We start from the raw sequence: 17,540 nt of genomic DNA on the forward strand, positions 1-17,540 counted from the left end.
CAAAAAAGCTTAGATAATATCAAACCAGTCAATCCTAAAGGAAGCCAACCCTGAATATTCATTAGAAAGACTGAGGCTGAAGCTCCAATACTTTGGCCACCTGATGTGAAGAGCCAACTTATTGGGAAAGACCCTGATGCTGGGAAAGATTGAAGGCAGGAGGAGAAGGGGACGACAGAGGATGAGGTGGTTACATACCATCACTGACTCAATGGACATGAGTTTGAGCAAACTCTGGGTGATGGTGAAGGACAGGGAAGCCTGGTGTGGTGGAGTACACGGAGTCAGAGTCGGACACAACTGAGAGACTGAACCACAAAAACAAGATGCAAACTATTATATGTAGGATGGATAAACAACAAGGTCCTACTGTATAGCACAGGGAACTAGATTCAACATCCTGTGATAATCCATACTGGGAAAGAATATGTATAACTGAGTCACTTTGCCGCACAACACAAATTAAATACAACATTGTAAATCAACTATACTTCAATAAATGTTTTTAACTTGCACTTCTGTGGTCTCTACAGGATTAAGAATGGACATTGAGCTTTCACAGAAACCTGGAGGGTTCAGGACTCAAGAGTGTCTAGTGGTTCCTCTGCAGAGCACTCCGAGGACAGAAGACAATGCTGCAAAGTGACAACAAGAGTTCTCTGCATTTCCCGGTGCCTACGGAAGCCCCGACTCTAAAGTGATGGCCAAGGGACAAAACGAGAGAAGAGTGCTAATGCAGGCCCATCTCCCCTGTGCTGCCCCAAGTGCTGCAGACTTACATTTCAAGACCCTGCCATTCAAGTGTATGTGGGGGGCGGGGTGTGATGGTGTAAAACGCACACCTCCTAGGAAGTGAGAAGAGCCCTATGGGCCTAAGTACAGGTTCTAAAGTCCCAAAACACCGTGCTTCACTCTGATTATCATTCACCCAAGCTCAAGGGCTTCTCCTTGGAAGAAGTTATCACAGCTGTCACTAAATACTGATTTGGAGATTTGTCAAGTCAGTATCAGTCTCCTCATTGAGACCGTAAGCCCCATGCATGTTGAGGCCAGGCCTGTATAAGGCACTAGTAAGGCTGCCTTACCCCCAGTGCCCAGGATGATGCCCCTCAATTCAGAGGCACTTGGTAAACAGTTGCTAAATAAACCTTCAGCCTAGGCACCCTCTTTCTACAGAGGGAGGGTAAGGTATGTAGCCTCACACTGACAAGTAGGATGTTCTTAGGAAAAGGCTTTTGGAGGGTAAACCACATGCTACTTGCCAGGAGTACTCACTCATGCATTCATTCATTCAGTGAACACCCGAGTACCAGGCAATGCGCTAGACACCAGGTGTAGATAGGACAGTGACTAAAGAGGCAAAGTCCCTGCCCTCGGGTCAGATTGTGAGATCCGAATAGAGCAGTGAGGGAGAGAGACAAAGTTTATGTGGAGGTGGGCATTCTAGTTCACACAGAAGTCAGGAAAGACTTCCCCATGAAGGTGACAGGTAAGCAAAACCCAGAAGGAAGATAGACCAGCATGTGGAGACAACAATAAAAAACATAAAGAAGACAGTACCATCTGGCATGGGAGGGGGCAAGAGGCAGACCCTGTAAGGCTCCCTAAGCTCTGGCTTTCCGTCTGGGTGGCAAGGGGAGTCACTGGAGCTCTTTGAGCAAAAGTGATAAGATCCCAGTGAGGTTTAACAGAATAGTATCACACTGGCTGATGTGCTGGGAATACACTGATGGGGAAGAGGAGGGAGTGAGAGCCAGAGCAGAGATGTGTCAGAGCCAACTGTGATAATCCAGGGAAGAAGTGATGGGGGATGAGATCAGGACTGTAGTTATCGGGGTGGTAAAGAGGAAGACAGATTCTTGGATACATCTTGAAAGCAGAGCCCAAAGGCAGAGCTTCTGGAAGAATCTAAACAAACATTTCCCACAGTCATCTCAATCTGTGTGCTGATCACAAGAAAATGGACAGTCTCTTATTTTGGAAGGTTCTGGTTTCTTCATTTGCCCTCCGAACTGAAAGATACAAGACCATCTTCTCCCATCACCACACGGCTTAATGATAAATCCACCTCCCACCAGTAGAGCCTTCTTCCCAGAATGTATTCAGGCCCATGGGACCTGAAGGGGCAGGGGGAAAAAAAAATTAGTTCCAAACTGAGGATAAACAAGGCAGAATATTAACAAACCAGCCAGCTGGGGGCATTTAGCTCAGATTCAGTTTAAAATGAACCCACCACACACCTCCCCTTAAAAAAAATGTCTCCCTATAAACACACAAAAAAACTATTCCTCATCATAGCTTCTGACATCCTAGTCAGCGAGTGATTTTTAAGGACCATTTCTGAAGTACACCAGTGAAAAGTTGTCTTGCATTGCTTTTTAAAATCTTTGCATGGGGAAATATTCTATAATTAAGGCAATTTTAACAATAGTAGATAATAATTTGACTATAAATTGTAAGGAATGTAATGACTGCTTATTCTGGCACCAAAGAGGCAGGACTTTCTGTGAAGTGACTGCCAAGAAAAACGATACTCCCACTCAGGCTGGACCATTGCAAGTAGTAACTGTTAACCACATGCTTCACACTGCAGTTTGCAAGGACACAGTGCTTTGTTTTCATCTCTAACCAAACACCAGACTGAAAACTCAATGGAGACAAACCCGGGTGGTGGAATAGAAACAATAACTGAAGGGAAAAAATTTTTTCTGTGGCTTAATGCTTGCTGGGATGCCGACGTCAAGGGTTTGGAGAACTAAGGAAACCTTTGCAGTCCAAGAGAAACCACTTCCTAGGCTGCTCCTGTAGACAGAAGCCCAACATCAAGAAGAAGCCAGGCTTAAAGAGGCTTGCAAAAGCCAACGGACAAAGTAGCTGGGAGGAGAAAGGACCGGCATGAAAAGAATGGCCGCGGGGTTGGCGGGAACCAGGTGACCTTGAGCTAGACTAGACAAAGACAGGCGATCCTGCCTGGGGCCCAACCTGAGCTGCCTGAAGAAGGGGAAGGACATCAACACCAGGCTGAGAAGCCAAAGCAAGGAACAGGAGCAATGGTTCTTTTTCTCTAGAAGCACCTCAGCAGGTACAGTGGAGTTGCTGTTAACGTCTGAAACAGACAATGTAAGAAGCAGCAACCATTTGTTCACCAGGATGAAGACAAAGCACGTGAAATACTTAGCTCCCATCTCTGGACAAACTGAAAAATAAACACTACAAGTTGGTTTTTGTTTTTTTTAAAAAAAGGTTATTTTTCTAACTTAAGCATCTAGTACTGAATATATTTGAAATTTTATAGTTAAAATTTATTGAATTAAAAGGGATGGATAAATAGAAATATTCATTCCTCGAAGGAATTTACCAAAGTCACAAATCATGCTTGAACTTATTCGTCAACCACAAACATTTCTAACACCTATCATGTGCCAGGCAGTGTGATAGAACCTGGAGCTACACAGCCTCTCAGAGCATGTGTGAGCTGTCAAGAATGGCTTCTTTTTCTTTAAAGGTTCAAACAGCCACCTCATCAGAGATGGGAATCCTCAAATGTGTCCTCACTTTTAATACAGTACCCCTGTCCTTAACTTCTACTGTGTCTTTATATATGATTATCCATTTACTTAGTTTGGTAAATGTTTTCAAGGGAAACCAACATACACATATTTAAACCTGTCACGGGTTTCCTTGGTGGTCCAGTGGTTAAGAATCCACCTGCCAATGCAGGGGACGTGAGCTCGATCCCTGGTCTGGGAAGATCTTATATGCCATGGGGGCAACTAAGCTGGTGTGTCACAACTACAGAAGCCTACGTGCCCTGGAGCCTGAACTCCACAACTAAAGAGTAGCCCCCGATCGCCCCAACTACAGAAAGTCTGTGCAGCAATGAAGACCCAGCGCAGCCAAAAATAAATAAATAAGAATAAATCTGTTAAAAGAAAGAAAGAAAACCTGACTGATGAAAAAGGAATATCACACTCAATTAAAAAAAAAAAACAAAAACCTGTCACCTCTAACTCAAAACCAACCCTTGCCTTTGATGACTTCAGGTCAGAATGTCAGTTTCCCAAGGTGAGTTTAGCAGGTGGTGAGAGTATAAGAACAAAATCTACCTGGGACGTTCTAGGGAGCTTATAAGACAAAGTTCAGAGCAACAAAATCACCAACCAAAAGTTCTGACCATGAGTAAACCCCTGAATTATTAATGGGCTTCCCTGGTGGCTGAGATGGTAAAGAATCTGTGTGCCATGCAGAAGACCCAGGTTTGATCCCTGGGTCAGAAAGATACACAGCCTTTAACTTTTTTTCCCCCCCTAGAAAACGACAAAGTGACACACAGAATTGACTCCTTATTGACCCAGCACTGTTGGGAAACTAGGTGCTCTAAAAAGGCAATATGCCTTCAAGGGCAATGTCTGTATTTTGAAGGCGTCCACTTTTTCTAAAATCTACTTTCTGGGACTTTTTTGGCAGTCCAGTGATTAAGACTGTGCTTTTACTGCAGGGAGATGTGGGTTCGATCCCTGGTCAGGTAACTAAGATTCCATAAGCTATGCGGTATAGTCAAACACACACACACACACACACACACACACACACACACACACACACACTTTCTTAAGCTTTAAATCAGAATATTCCAAACACAATTATTTAATACTGCCCTGAAATATACCAGTGCCCTCAATGGTTAGAGAGGTGTCTCTGAGTATTCACCCATCCTAATAGGGCTCCAACTGCCAATGATCAGCAAGTTCTGGGTCTACTATTCAGCCTCCGGCCACCCAACCTGTTTCACAATCATCTCTCACTCCTCCCAGATGTCAAGCCTCTGAATCTACCCGTTCCTCTGATCCATCCATTCTCCAACCGGCACTACTGGCTACTCCTATGCCTACTCCTAGTCAGTTTTGGACTGGGAAGCCAGGTGACTTAAGGTTTTTATCTTCTTACCTATAAACCCTATCTACCAAATTTGAATATAAGTGCCTCCAAAAATGGAGAAGGCAATGGCACCCCACTCCAGTACTCTTGCCTGGAAAATCCCATGCACGGAGGAGCCTGGTGGGCCTCCATCCATGGGGTCTCTAAGAGTCGGACACGACTGAGCAACTTCACTTTCACTTTTCACTTTCATGCATTGGAGAAGGAAATGGCAACCCACTGCAGTGTTCTTGCCTGGAGGATCCCAGGGACAGGGGAGCCTGGTGGGCTGCCGTCTATGGGGTCACACAGAGTCGGACACGACTGAAGTGACTTAGCAGCAGCAGCAGCCTCCAAAAAGCTGGATTCTGGTTTTGAACAAAATCTTTGAATTCCAAGCACCTAGCATTCTGCTTGATACAAAAGGCATTCAATCAATGATTGGGGATGATAAATTTCCGAAGGCCTTTTTCTCCAAGTAGAATGCATTGGCTTTATGACAGCTGTTTCCATCATTTAGCTTTTCTGCTTACTTCCACATTCCCAGCTGCGTTCTGGATGACTATGCCGGCCAGAAGCCTAGGGATTTACTGTACTTCTATTTCTTGATAAGATACTTGAAGAGAATAAACACATGGCAAAGAGGACATTAAAGTAAGGGATAAAGAGATTTTTTTTTATTTTACCAATAAAGATAAAGGGAAGAAGTATCACCCAGCACACTGACACTTAATCAATAAACAACAGCAAGGCTGGATTCCTGTCTAAATCTCTCCAAAGTACTTTCAGTGTCCTAGTCTTTATTTCTCAACCATCAGCAAAGCATCACTGGTGATGGCATGTACTTGCATCTTGACTACAAAATATTTTTCCCAAGTTTAACAGATCCTTCTCTTAAAACCAAGTTAACCAAAATCAAAACAAGCATGCACTGGATCTCAATCAAAGCATTCTTCTGAGATAAGTTTGTGATGAAATTTATTTATTCAGTATCACAGAATCTGAGGTGAAAGGGACCTCAGATCATCTAGGGCACTGTTTCTCAACCATGGCTGCTCATCAGAACCACTGAGGAGCTTTGAAAAAATTACAAGGGACTTCAAACGCAGGGGGTGAGGGTTCAACCCCTGGTAGGGGAACTAAGATCCCACGTGCCGGGCAGCATGGCCAAAGGAAGAAAAGAAAAGAAAAATTGAAAACTTACCTAGCCCTACTGCCAAAAAGTATGATTTAATTGGCCTGGGGGGTAGTACCCCAGGCACTAGTAGATTTTAAAAGCTCTCCAGGTGGTTCTAAAGCATGGCCAGGGTTGAGAATCCCTGATGTAATCCAGTCTTCTAACAACCCCACACCCATTTTTCAAATGGAGGTGAAAGAACCTGACCAAAGGGATCAAATAACTACTTTGTCACAGAGCTGGGCTAGACCCGCTCTTTCTAAGAAACCATGGTCTTTCCATGTCAACTACTCCACCTAGGACAGTGGGGTTTCTTCCCTCTCCCCCTCCCTTCCCTTTTCCTTTCTGCAATAAACAAACATTCTCACCTATCCCAAAGTAAATGAATTTCCTGAATATACTCTGCCTTGGAATCCCATTGCCTAATTCTTGACAGTCTAAACGAGGTCTGTTTCCCTGTATGCACTTGGTTCTTTTCTCTCAAAGAACTCTGGGAGGTTAATCAGGCATGGCTGCCCCTTAAAGAAGCCATATTGCTTTTCCTCGGAGAGGCTGGACTCACCAAGCCCACCCTTTTCACCATTACCATCACCTGGGCCCTCTTTCAAGTCCCTGGCAAGGCTCACCTCCGATTCTCTTTCGGCTCACTTAATTTCTAGTTTGTACCTGCCCTGCTATACCTCACGGACTTCCTAAACTCTTCCCATTTTGTGAAAGATGCCTTTTTCCCTGAAGCAGCCTCTTTTACTCTGCCAGTTAGTCATGCCGGGTTCTTTTTTTCTTCCCCCAAGCAGCTGGTCTTTTTGATGTTTGGCACACATTTATCTGGGCTTCCAATAAGATGTTTTTACATAGTTTCCAGGCTTCCTGGAGGTTATTGACTTTTTTTTTTAACTCTTCCATTCAATTTTTTCCCTAATTTCTAACATTTGTTAGAGTTTCTTTTTCAAAAGTTGAATACCTGGCTGATGGATCTCTTTGATTTTTCTCTCCCACCAGATTGCTGAATTAAATGCATCAGAAATTAAATATAATATTTCAAATTACCTCCAGGATGGAATCGCTTCATGAATTTTCTGCACTTTCATGTTCTCTATAGTAAGAAACAGATGTTTAACCAAGTGGAATTGAAAATGCTAGTTTTTACCTGTTCACATTTTAGTGTGTCTGCTTATATAAAAAAACATTTTTTGGGGGGGGGTCACACTGCATTGCTTGTGGGATCTTAGTGCCCTGACCAGGGATTGAACCCAGGCCCTTGGCAATGAAAGCATGGAGTCCTAACCACTGGCCCGCCAGGGAAGTCCCTGCTTATATAAACTAGCGATATCCTGAAGCCTGTGTTGTTCACCTTGGTAAAGACAACAAACAAGATTTTTTTAAAAGGTCCTTGATGTACATCAAACAGCTCTATATGCTGAAATCTAAGGTGTTACTCTTCTCCATTTGCTTTAAATTGCCTAATCACAAAAGTCTCAATGGTTTGTTTCTTAAAGAAACCAGGAAGAAAATCAGAATTCCAAATCCTTCTGAAAAATTCGTATGACACTCAGTTATTAATGAAGTGGTAAAGACGAGTAGTCCCATCAAAGAATAAAAACAGTCTCCAAGTTATAATAACATTTCTAGGAGGTTTACTCTAAATTTACTGCTTTTCAGAATGTTTAGACCTAAAAGTTTCCCAGAAGAGCAAGAGACCATGGGATGACGATCTATTATCAAGGCAGCATAATCCGAGATAGCACTGGTGTCCTGCCAGACAACGTGATCTAATTGTCTGTGTGACTCCTTCCCCCTCCCACCATACACACACGTTTAACAAATACTGCACTGCGCTCCTGTACCTGGGACCACTGGGCACGCAACACACCAGGAGCTCGTGCCCTCGGTTTACTTACAGCTGAGGCAAGACGACACACGTGTGCCTGCGCACACGATGAACTATGATACAAGACAGCTGGGTGCAAAGACCATGGATCTGATTCAAGCCTGGGTTTCAGAAGGAGGCACATAACCCTGGGGGGGTTCAGGAGTGACTCAATGAAACTATCATTTGAGATGCTTGAAGCCAGGGAAGCTCAAAGCGGAGGAATGACTCCACTCACAGCACTGCTGAAGGGAAAGGAAGCTGGTGATACTCAGGATGGAATGGGGAAGGGGGACAGACAAGAGGCAGGTAGACCAGTTAAGAACTATTTAAAACAGCCTACCTACCTTTATCCCCCTTGCCTCACCAACCCTGAACTCCCAGTGCGCCACTAGTTATCTTCCAGAAACAGTATGACTAATAACATTCCCCTCCTCAGAAGCTATCTTTGGCTCCCCATGGCCCAGGAAATACAATTTACAGTTAACATTAGATTGTCTCCATTAGGGTACAGCATCAGCATAGTGCTGTGATGATGGTCTTTAGTTAGTTACTGGTTCTTTCATGGGCTTCCCAGGTGGTTCAGGGGTAAAGAATCTGCCTGCCAATGCAGGAGACACAGGTTTGATCCCTGGATCAGGAAGATATCCTGGAGGGGGGCACGGAAACCCACTTCAGTATTCTTGCTGGGATAATCTCATGGACAGAGGAGCCTAGTGGGCTACAGCCCATGGGGTCACAGAGAGTTAAACACCACTGAGTGCACAAGTACAGGTTCTCTCATAGCCTATGTTTCCAAAACCAGCCCTCTATGGGAGTTGGGATGATCATGTTTAGGACCAGGCCCAGAGAAAGCACTTAATAGCCACCCATCTTTCACTGAGACCAAAATGCATTTTTGGAAAACATATACTGCCAAACAATTCAGTGCTAAAACAGATGATGTTATTCAGGAGCCAACTGACTTAGATGAACACTGATGCTGTTTCCCTTGTTGAGACAACAAAAGAAAACTTCCTTTTTCATTCCTCAGTCTAGTCTCCAGCTAATCCTGAAATTGCATGCAACCCAATGTGAGTCAAATCAAAAAGGAAAATAGTAATTATGCTGAATCAAACATTTTATATTTGTATGTTCTAACTAGAGACTGGGCTGCGTAAGCTAGAACTTTTCCTAAATTCTTTTCTGAGCATGTCCAGGAAACTTGGGACAATTTCTATACTGACAGGTGAGAAAAATCACAAGTTCTCAGCAAAATCTAACCCACAGAGTTAAAGTATGTAAGAGGGAATACAACCTTGAAGACATGCTGTGTGTCTTACATGTAATAATCAATGCAATAGCAGAAAGTATTCCTACTTCTCCCACACACATTCTCCCATGTAATCCTAGCATAGCTTATGCGATTCCCTTGGAGATATACACATGAGTGTGCAAGCACACTCACAGGTGCACTGGTCATAAACGTAAATGGGAACAGGAAAACAAACTCCCAAATCACAACTATGATGCCAAGTTCTCCTTGGTAGCCTTCCATCTCACCTTGGCAAGCTTAAGGTTTCTAACCAAACTGGCTCACTCCTCAAGATAATTTGAAGCAAAGATTAGATGAGTAATAAAATGCCAACTGTTGCATGTCCTTTATCCTGTCCTTCTGGAGGGAGGCACAATGAGAATGCTAAGATTTTACAATTTTTCACCATAAATATTATTTTCTTTTTTAACTATTGAACTACCATTAGTGAGTTAATACCCTAGTCCCAAATCCCTTCTCCCCTGAACTCCCCAGGCCCTCCTTTCTCCTCACCTGCACCACTCATATGGTACTTATCACACACCATGTTGTATTCCCATCATGTGTATACACAGCTTATCTCCCTATTACCTGGTAAGTTCCTAGTGGCAGAGCCCTCCTGTCCTCTTTGCTGCCTCCACGATGCTGAGTGCCTCCAGGAAAATTGCACATACTACGTGTTCCAGAAGGTATGCCCATTGAAAGCTGAGTAAAAATCTATATTTTGTGTTAAAGATGCCTTTTGATCATGGCATCTGAGCTGCCCATTATTTGGTAAGTACAGGGGTCAAGTGGATAGGCAGTGCAAGAAAGACCTCGGTTGGAGGCCCTGTCAGCCTGGTGTATTCCCTGACACCCTTGAGAGCACATCAAATTATCTTAATTATGATCTTAAAAGACTGAGAGTCCTTAAGAACGTGGAGTAGTCTCAAAGCCTGTTCAAACCTCTAGAAGGCAAGTGCAAGGCCGTTGGGAATCAAACCTTCAACTTGGGCTAAGCCTGGGGCTAGGCACTCAGACGCCGTGACCCTTTGCCTGGAAAACAATCGCGGACTTTTTGCGCTTCAGAAAATACACACACCTCCCGCCTCAACCAAGGAAAGTGCCTGGCAATTAATTCATTCAAATCACCCCATTGACTATGCTCTCCCAAATGACCAAAATTATCTGAGTGGAGCATAGGGGACACAAGGACAATGTAGGCATCTGGAGAGGCCAGGGTGATAGTAAAGATTACCCCTGTTTCTATACTGACCATCTAAAGGTATTTACTTGGGTCTGTCTGTGTTGTGACAGTGTCCTAGACTCAAATGAATGCCTCTAACACTCCACATTTTTGAGCCATTCAGTCATGCATTTTTGTTATTGTTGAAAGTGGTGCGAAATTGCACTGCATGAGCTAAAGTCCTTGGTGGTCTTCCAAGGATTCCAGCTAAAAAGGCACTTCCTTTGTTCCTCGGGAGAATGCAGTCCAGTAGGTCATTCAAAAGGGGAAATAAAAGCAGCAGCCCTGGGAGGGAGATGAAGGACAAGACAAAAAGAATAAAATGTTTTGGGTGTGAGCACATTAGCTTCCATTTCCTGCTGCTGGTCACTAATAACGCTCCTATCTTTAGGGGGGGATATGTCCAGAGGAACATTTATGCAAAAATATTCCTCAGGTGTTTTCTGGGGACCATGACAATCGAAGGGAACACCTAGCACTGTCCTTGAGCACCCTGAAAACGTCCTTTTTCCTGAGATGCTGGCTGGGAAAGATGTCCCTCCCTGGCAAGGCTGCACAGAGCAAAGCTGGAGAAGGTGGGGAGGGCAATTTCAGCACCCACTCCCCCAACGCCTCCAGTGCACCTCAAAGGCACATACTGTTTTGCATGGGCAGAAGATGAAAACTTGTCACATTCCCATTAAGTGCATCGCTGCATCTATCCCTTCAAAACGTGGGAATGACAACTGTAACCTTCACGCCAATCATCTCCGCTGGGCCCCGGGGCCCAAACCGCGCAGGGCACAAAGACCCTAGGTCTGACCTGTGGAGCCTCCCAGCTTCAGTGGCTGCTGGCTTAACTTTACTTTTTCAGGAGGGGCGGAAGGGAGAGGGGAAAGAAAGAGGGCTTTTTTAGGACACTCCAGCCAATAAACTCGTGCCGCTAAGAAGACCGACTTGACCTCCCCCAAAGACAAGCAGCTCAAGGGCAAACAGTCTCTAATCAGTAATGTGCGAGTTACTTGATAACTGCCCAGGTGCCGTGGGCTCCTAGGCTGCTCCACCGATTTCTTGGGTTCTATTTCTAGATAGATGCCGGTCACACTCTTAAAAAGTGCCCAGCAACTTCCCTCAATTACCTTTGTAATTTATGTGTAATTGATGACTGCACTTAATCTCCAAGGGTATTAATAGCCCTTTCCAAAAAATGACCCCCGAGTCTTCCTAAGCCTTTGGAAGCGCCTGGTTGAAATTACAGTATTTCCTCTGGGGCTGCCGCCCCCCTGCACGCCCCACCCGTGTGACCAACACCGCGAGGCAAAGGCGCGCTCTGCTCACTTCCATGAAAGGTTCGGAATGGAGCTTGGCCCCCGGGGCTCGAATCGCTCACTTCTCCGTTAGGTTAAGCTGGCCATCGGCCAGCTAGATTCGTGATTCTTTCTGAATCCTCAGGGCGAACAGGCTACCTGCCCCGGCGCGGCCCGCGGGGCTGCGCGGAACAGTTGGCCTCTCTGCGAATGCTTGAGTGCCACCCAGAGGGGACCGGCCCGGCCACCGCCGCTCGCCTGGCGAGGAGGGCCGAAGGGCACCCGACGCAAAGCTGCCTCCCCGGCGCTCGGAGACGGGCTTTCACAAACACCCCACTCATCCCCAGCGCCGAAATCCGGGTAACTTTTTCACCGGCTAAACCGTCTCTATTTGCATAACCATATCCAAACTGAGATTCAGGTTTCCTGTAATCAGTCCTTTCAAAGGTTTGTAATTGAAAGTGCAATTAACCCTTAAAATGAGGTGAGAAAAAAAGAAAGGGGGGGGGGATACCCTTCTTGTCCAACACCTTCCGGAAAGCAGGAGAGTTCCCAAAAGTCAGGGTTTGGAGGGCTGGAGAGTCGTTTTTCTTTTTAAAGGCCACTTCTAAAGCCGCTGGAGCTACTAAAAGTCCTAATCCATGTCAGGGGTGGGAGAGGCGGAGAGTGGAGAGAGGCGGGGAGATTTTAAAGAAAATCAATGAAACATCAACTCAAATTCCACGTTTCGCGCCCCCGGGAATCTGGCAAGTTCTAGAAACCCCCTCACTGGCGGCCCCCACCCCCACCCGACCTCTAGTCACCCCGACAACAAAGCGGGGAGCCCAGTAAGGAGTTCAACCCGGAAAAGGCGAGGGAGCCGGTGACACGCACTTTGCGGGCCAGAGTCCTCTGGGGCTTCCTGGGACCCGGGAGACCGTGGGAGGGGGTTGGGGGATGAAAGCAGAGCGCGAAAGTGACACCGGACAACTCCGGGATGCCCCTCCGCCCGCGGCGCACCGGGGGCCGCCGCGCCGCAGGGCACGCTCTGCGCCGGGGCTCGCTCCAGCGCGCCCGTCCATTTCTCCGTCTCGGCTACCTGCGTCCGGCAGCGCGGAGACCGGCGGGGCAAGGGAGCTGCCGCGGCCCCTTCTCCGGGGTGCCCGTCTTGGAGCTCGCCTCCCGGGGGTTCCCACCTACCGTTGATCTCGTGCATGGGGGCATCGTTCTTGTCGAAGCCTTTGGACACGTAGAGACGTCGCACTTCCGAGCAACTTTTCGACTTGGGCTCGGCAGCCAGCAGTGCGGCGCTGAGCGCGGCCAGGGTGCAGAACAGCGCGGGCAAGCCGAACCGTGCCATGGTGCGGGCCGGGGCGGACGCGCTCCCACCTTTAGGACCGGACGGAAAGTGGCGGGCGGGCGGGCTCGGAGACAGGGGCTCGAGAGCGGAGCCAGAGGGCGAAGGAGTTGGAGGAGTTGGAGAAGGAGAACAGGAGGAGGAGACGCGGGGCGAAAAGTGGAGCTGGGCCTCGCGCGTCAGGCAACGGTCCCCGGTGCCAGGAGCCCGGCCCGGGGAGCAGGAGGAGGAGGAATGCGTGGAGGCGCTGCGCGGCCCAGAGGGAGCGGAGGCGCGGGCCGGTGACCTCCGGGCTCCGCGGGGGCAGCGACCCGGGCGAGCTGCTCGGCGGCGGGACAGGGGCGCGGGGAAGGAGGGGAAGGTGGCAGGCGCCGCGGGGGCCGAGGAGGGCGTGGGCGGCGGCGGGCGCTCGCGGCGCGCGGCTCGGGCTGCCCGGCGCTGGTCCGCTCCGCTGGCTCGACTCGGCTCGGCTCGCTCTGCCCTCGGCCGCGCGGCTGTGCCCTCTTCAGCTTTACCGCTGATTGACTGGCCGGCGTGCGCGGCGACGCTCGACAAACTTGGCCCAGCGGGCGGCACTCAGGGGGAGGGGGCGGGGGGCGGGCGGCGGGGTGGGGGGGGGTGCCGGAGACGGGCGGGAGCACGCAGGGCCGGGACGGGAGAAAACCTGGAAGCGGGGTTGGATCCGGAGCAACCAAATCCACTTCCTAGGGGGCCGCACCGGGCGCGCGGCGCTCCCTCGCGCGACACGCCCCACAGGACTCCTCCCTCCTCCCCTCCTCCCGGGAGGCGGGGAGCCTGCCCGCCGCCCCCCACCCGGAGAGGACCGGCTAACTTCTCCGGCTTGAAAGGCCCAAGTCCCTGGGGACCGGGCCGGGAGGCTGGGACTTGAAACCCACGTCCGAGTCCTAGGCCTTCTGCGCGCCGCCCCCTGACCCGCTGCCCGCGGGCCAAAGCCGGACGGAGCCCTCTGGTCTCGATACCTACCCCGGCAATCCATCCCCCCTACCCCACCCCTGCCGCTGCCGCCCCGCAGCCAAGAGGACGCTCCTCACCGCCCAGCTCCTGGGCTGGGAATGGAAAACGCTGGCATTAATCTCATTGTTTGCTGCAGGCAGAGTACGAGCTGGCCCTAGAGCCTCACCTGGCCTCCTCAGACCTGCTTTCCATCAAACGGTGCTCACCTGTTTGGAAACGTGGCAGGCATTCTCAGCCCACCCACACCCCCACACCCCCAAGCTGGTTCTGCTACAAGTCTAATCAAACCCTAAACCGGAAGGTTCTGGACCCCCCCCCCAGCCCCAACTGCCGCGTGGGCGGGGCGGGGGAGGGGCGCGCTGGCAGATTCAGGGTTGACCTTGGAAATCTTCTGGCCCAAACTCACTTTCTGGCCCCAAATCTCCTTCTGCACAAAGGGAAACTGAGGCCCAGAGAAGGACAGTCACTTGGCATGCGGCTGGGGGGTGCCCCCAGATCCAGAGATAACTCCCAGGTCACATGGAATAAAGGTAGCCAAGGACCCCCTAAGCCTCTTGACAGAAACTCAGACCTCTCTAGGACCCCGTCTCCACGTAGCCACCTGAAAACTGGAAATGGGTGAGTCTTCCCACCTTCTAAGCTTCGTCAGATTCCATTAATGAATGTTTTTGAAGCTCCCAGGGCTCCTTAATGAAGGGAATTGTGCAGATTGGGAACTTGTCATTACCCTTGTTATTGTTACAATCTGCTGTAAGAGGTTAGGGTGAGAAGTGCCTCAGACACCTCGGGAGTGTGCTGGGAACTGGGCAGATAAAAGGGGCTGGAACTTATTATTTGGCTAGACTCTCAATTCCCATAAAATTACATAGGGTGAAGATATGAACCATCATTACAATTATCACCCTCATAGGGTTTGTTGAGACTCCCCCCCACACACACACTGTTGTTTGTAAACCTGGTTGATGTGGTTGGCTGTGAGGAGCTGTAGAAAGTAGCTAGCTGTTGTTTTGAAAGCTCACTATAGACTCTTCTACATTTTATTAACTCTTGGAGATCATCAGCATAAACAGACGGATTGTGACCCATCTGTAAGTGGGACTTCAGTTTCTGTGGGTTGGCAGAATGGTTAACTCTGCAACTGTGAGAGGACTCTTTCTAAACATGCAAACTCCAGTACAAATGAATTTCCTGCCATTTTCGAGGGACTTTCAAATGGTCCAGGTTTTCCTTAAACTGATAATCATCAGGTCCTCAAGGCATTGCTAGAACTTAGCCCAGCAATTTTAACTTTCATTCACTGATGCATTTGCTTAAAGATGTTCTTTCCCAAAGAGAATACGATCTGAGATGGGACCAACGTTAATAATAAAATGAAACCCAACCTCCTTAAATGAGAAAAAGATACTCCCAAACTATGCAGCCCAAATCAGAGAAAACTTCCTTTCACATCAAGTACAGGGTGAACTCATTCCTTGTCCCCCATTTTACTCCAGCTCTTCCTGTTCATATATTATTAACCAAAACCTGAGCCTTTTCCACCAGAAACAGTAACCTCTGGCTAGAAACGAATCTGGACAAGTCTGAACTTTACCACACAAGTCAGGAACCCCAAACCCTGCTCAGAGGCAGCTCCCACTTCAAAGCCTCCTTTCATTTAAATACAAACAGGGTGAACAACTGGCAATCTGTGAAACAAATACCATCTAGCTTCCCTTTTCTGATGGCCTGTAGCTCTCCTCCTCCCCATCCCCCTCACTCTCATTCCAGTTTTTCTGCACTCCTTAGTGGAGATGCACCTACTCTGTAAGTTCTCTGAATGCCAAAAAATGGACTGGGGGCTGCAGGTAGAGCGCAGGAATCAACAACTTCTCAGGATGATCAACTTTCATATTGCCTTTTGGGTTTGGTTTTTAAATTGAGATAAAATACACTAACCAGGAATTGCCTGGTGGTCCAGTGATTAGGACTTTTGCTTTTACTCATGGGGCTGGGTTCCATCCCAGGTCAGGCAAATATGATCCTGCAAGTCACCTAGTGTGGCCAAAAAAAAAGGTGTACAAAATGGTGGCATTTAATTCATTCACCATGGTGTGCAGCCATCACCACTAACTAGTTCCAGAATATTTTCAGCATCTCAAAAGAAAACACATTAAGCAATTAAAGTCCATTCACTTCTCCCCCCTAACCCCTAGCAACCACTCATCTTCTTTCTGTCTCTATAGATTTGCCAATTCTGGACATTTTGCATAAAAGGAATCATGTCATATGTGGCCATTTGTGTCTAGCATTATGCTTTTTTTTTTTAAGATCCACCCATGTAGTGGCATGTGTCAGCATTTCCTTTTTGTGGATGGATAGTACCCCATTTTATGGATACACCACTTTCGCTTCAGTCGTGTCCGACTCTGTGTGACCCCATAGGTGGCAGCCCAGCAGGCTCCGCCGTCCCTGGGATTCTCCAGGCAAGAACACTGGAGTGGGTTGCCATTTCCTTCTTCAGTGCATGAAAGTGAAAAGTGAAAGTGAAGTCACTCAGTCGTGTCCAACTCCTAGCGACCCCATGGACTGCAGCCTACCAGGCTCCTCCGTCCATGGGATTTTCCAGGCAAGAGTACTGGAGTGGATTGCCATTGCCTTCTCCAACTTTGGGTCATAGAGTACTTCAGAGTTTGCAAAGTGCTTCTAGGCACACTCTCATAGAAAATTTTAGTGATTTTGAAAATAGATCAGCAAACTAAGTCTCACTGAAGTTATGTGGCTTATCCACAGCCGCAGAGCTCTTAAGTAGCTGAACCAAGACTGAAAAAAATGTAAGGCCTTTGACTGAATCCCATGTGTGTTCAGTTCAGTCACTCAGTCGTGTCTGACTCTTTGCGACCCCATGAACATGGCAGGCTTCCCTGTCCATCATCAACTCCCGGATCATCATCAACTCCTGGCGCAAACTCATGTCCATCGAGTCAGTGATGTCATCCAACCATCTCATCCTCTGTCGTCCCCTTCTCCTGCCTTCAATCTTTCCCAGCATCAGGATCTTTCCCAATGAGTCAGTTCTTTGTATCAGGTGGCCACAAGTATTAGAGCTTCAGCATCAGTCCTTCCAATGAATATTCAGGACTGATTTTCTTTGGGATTGACTGGTTTGATCTCCTTGCTGTCCAAGGGACTCAAGAGTCTTCTCTAACACCACAGTTCAAAAACATCAGTTCTTCAGTGCTCAGCTTTCTTTTTAGTCCAACTCTCACATCCATACATGACTACTGGAAAAACCATAGCTTTGACTAGACGGACCTTTGTCGGCAAAGTAATGTCTCTGCTTTTTAACATGCTCTCCAGGTTGTTCATAGCTTTTCTTCCAAGGAGCAAGCATCTTTTAATTTCATGGCTGCAGTCACCATCTGCAGTGATTTTGGAGCCCCAGAAAATAAAGTTTGCCACTGTTTCCACTGTTTCCCCATCTATT

The 17,540-nt window shown here is 47.8% G+C and overlaps 1 protein-coding gene across 1 annotated transcript in view; it reads right to left on the bottom strand.

Annotated features, from left to right (window-relative positions):
- GPC4 (glypican 4) overlaps positions 1-13,642 on the bottom strand; it is a 110,308-nt gene extending 96,666 nt beyond the window's left edge. Inside the window, exon 1 of the mRNA XM_019956178.2 lies at positions 12,946-13,642. Within this exon, the coding sequence (XP_019811737.2) occupies positions 12,946-13,105 (160 nt within the window). The 5' untranslated portion in view covers positions 13,106-13,642. The remainder of the gene's footprint in view (positions 1-12,945) is intronic.
- Between the last annotated feature and the right edge of the window lie 3,898 nt (positions 13,643-17,540).

The sequence above is a fragment of the Bos indicus genome, chromosome X (assembly GCF_029378745.1).
Source record: "Bos indicus isolate NIAB-ARS_2022 breed Sahiwal x Tharparkar chromosome X, NIAB-ARS_B.indTharparkar_mat_pri_1.0, whole genome shotgun sequence".
Lineage (NCBI taxonomy): Eukaryota > Metazoa > Chordata > Mammalia > Artiodactyla > Bovidae > Bos > Bos indicus.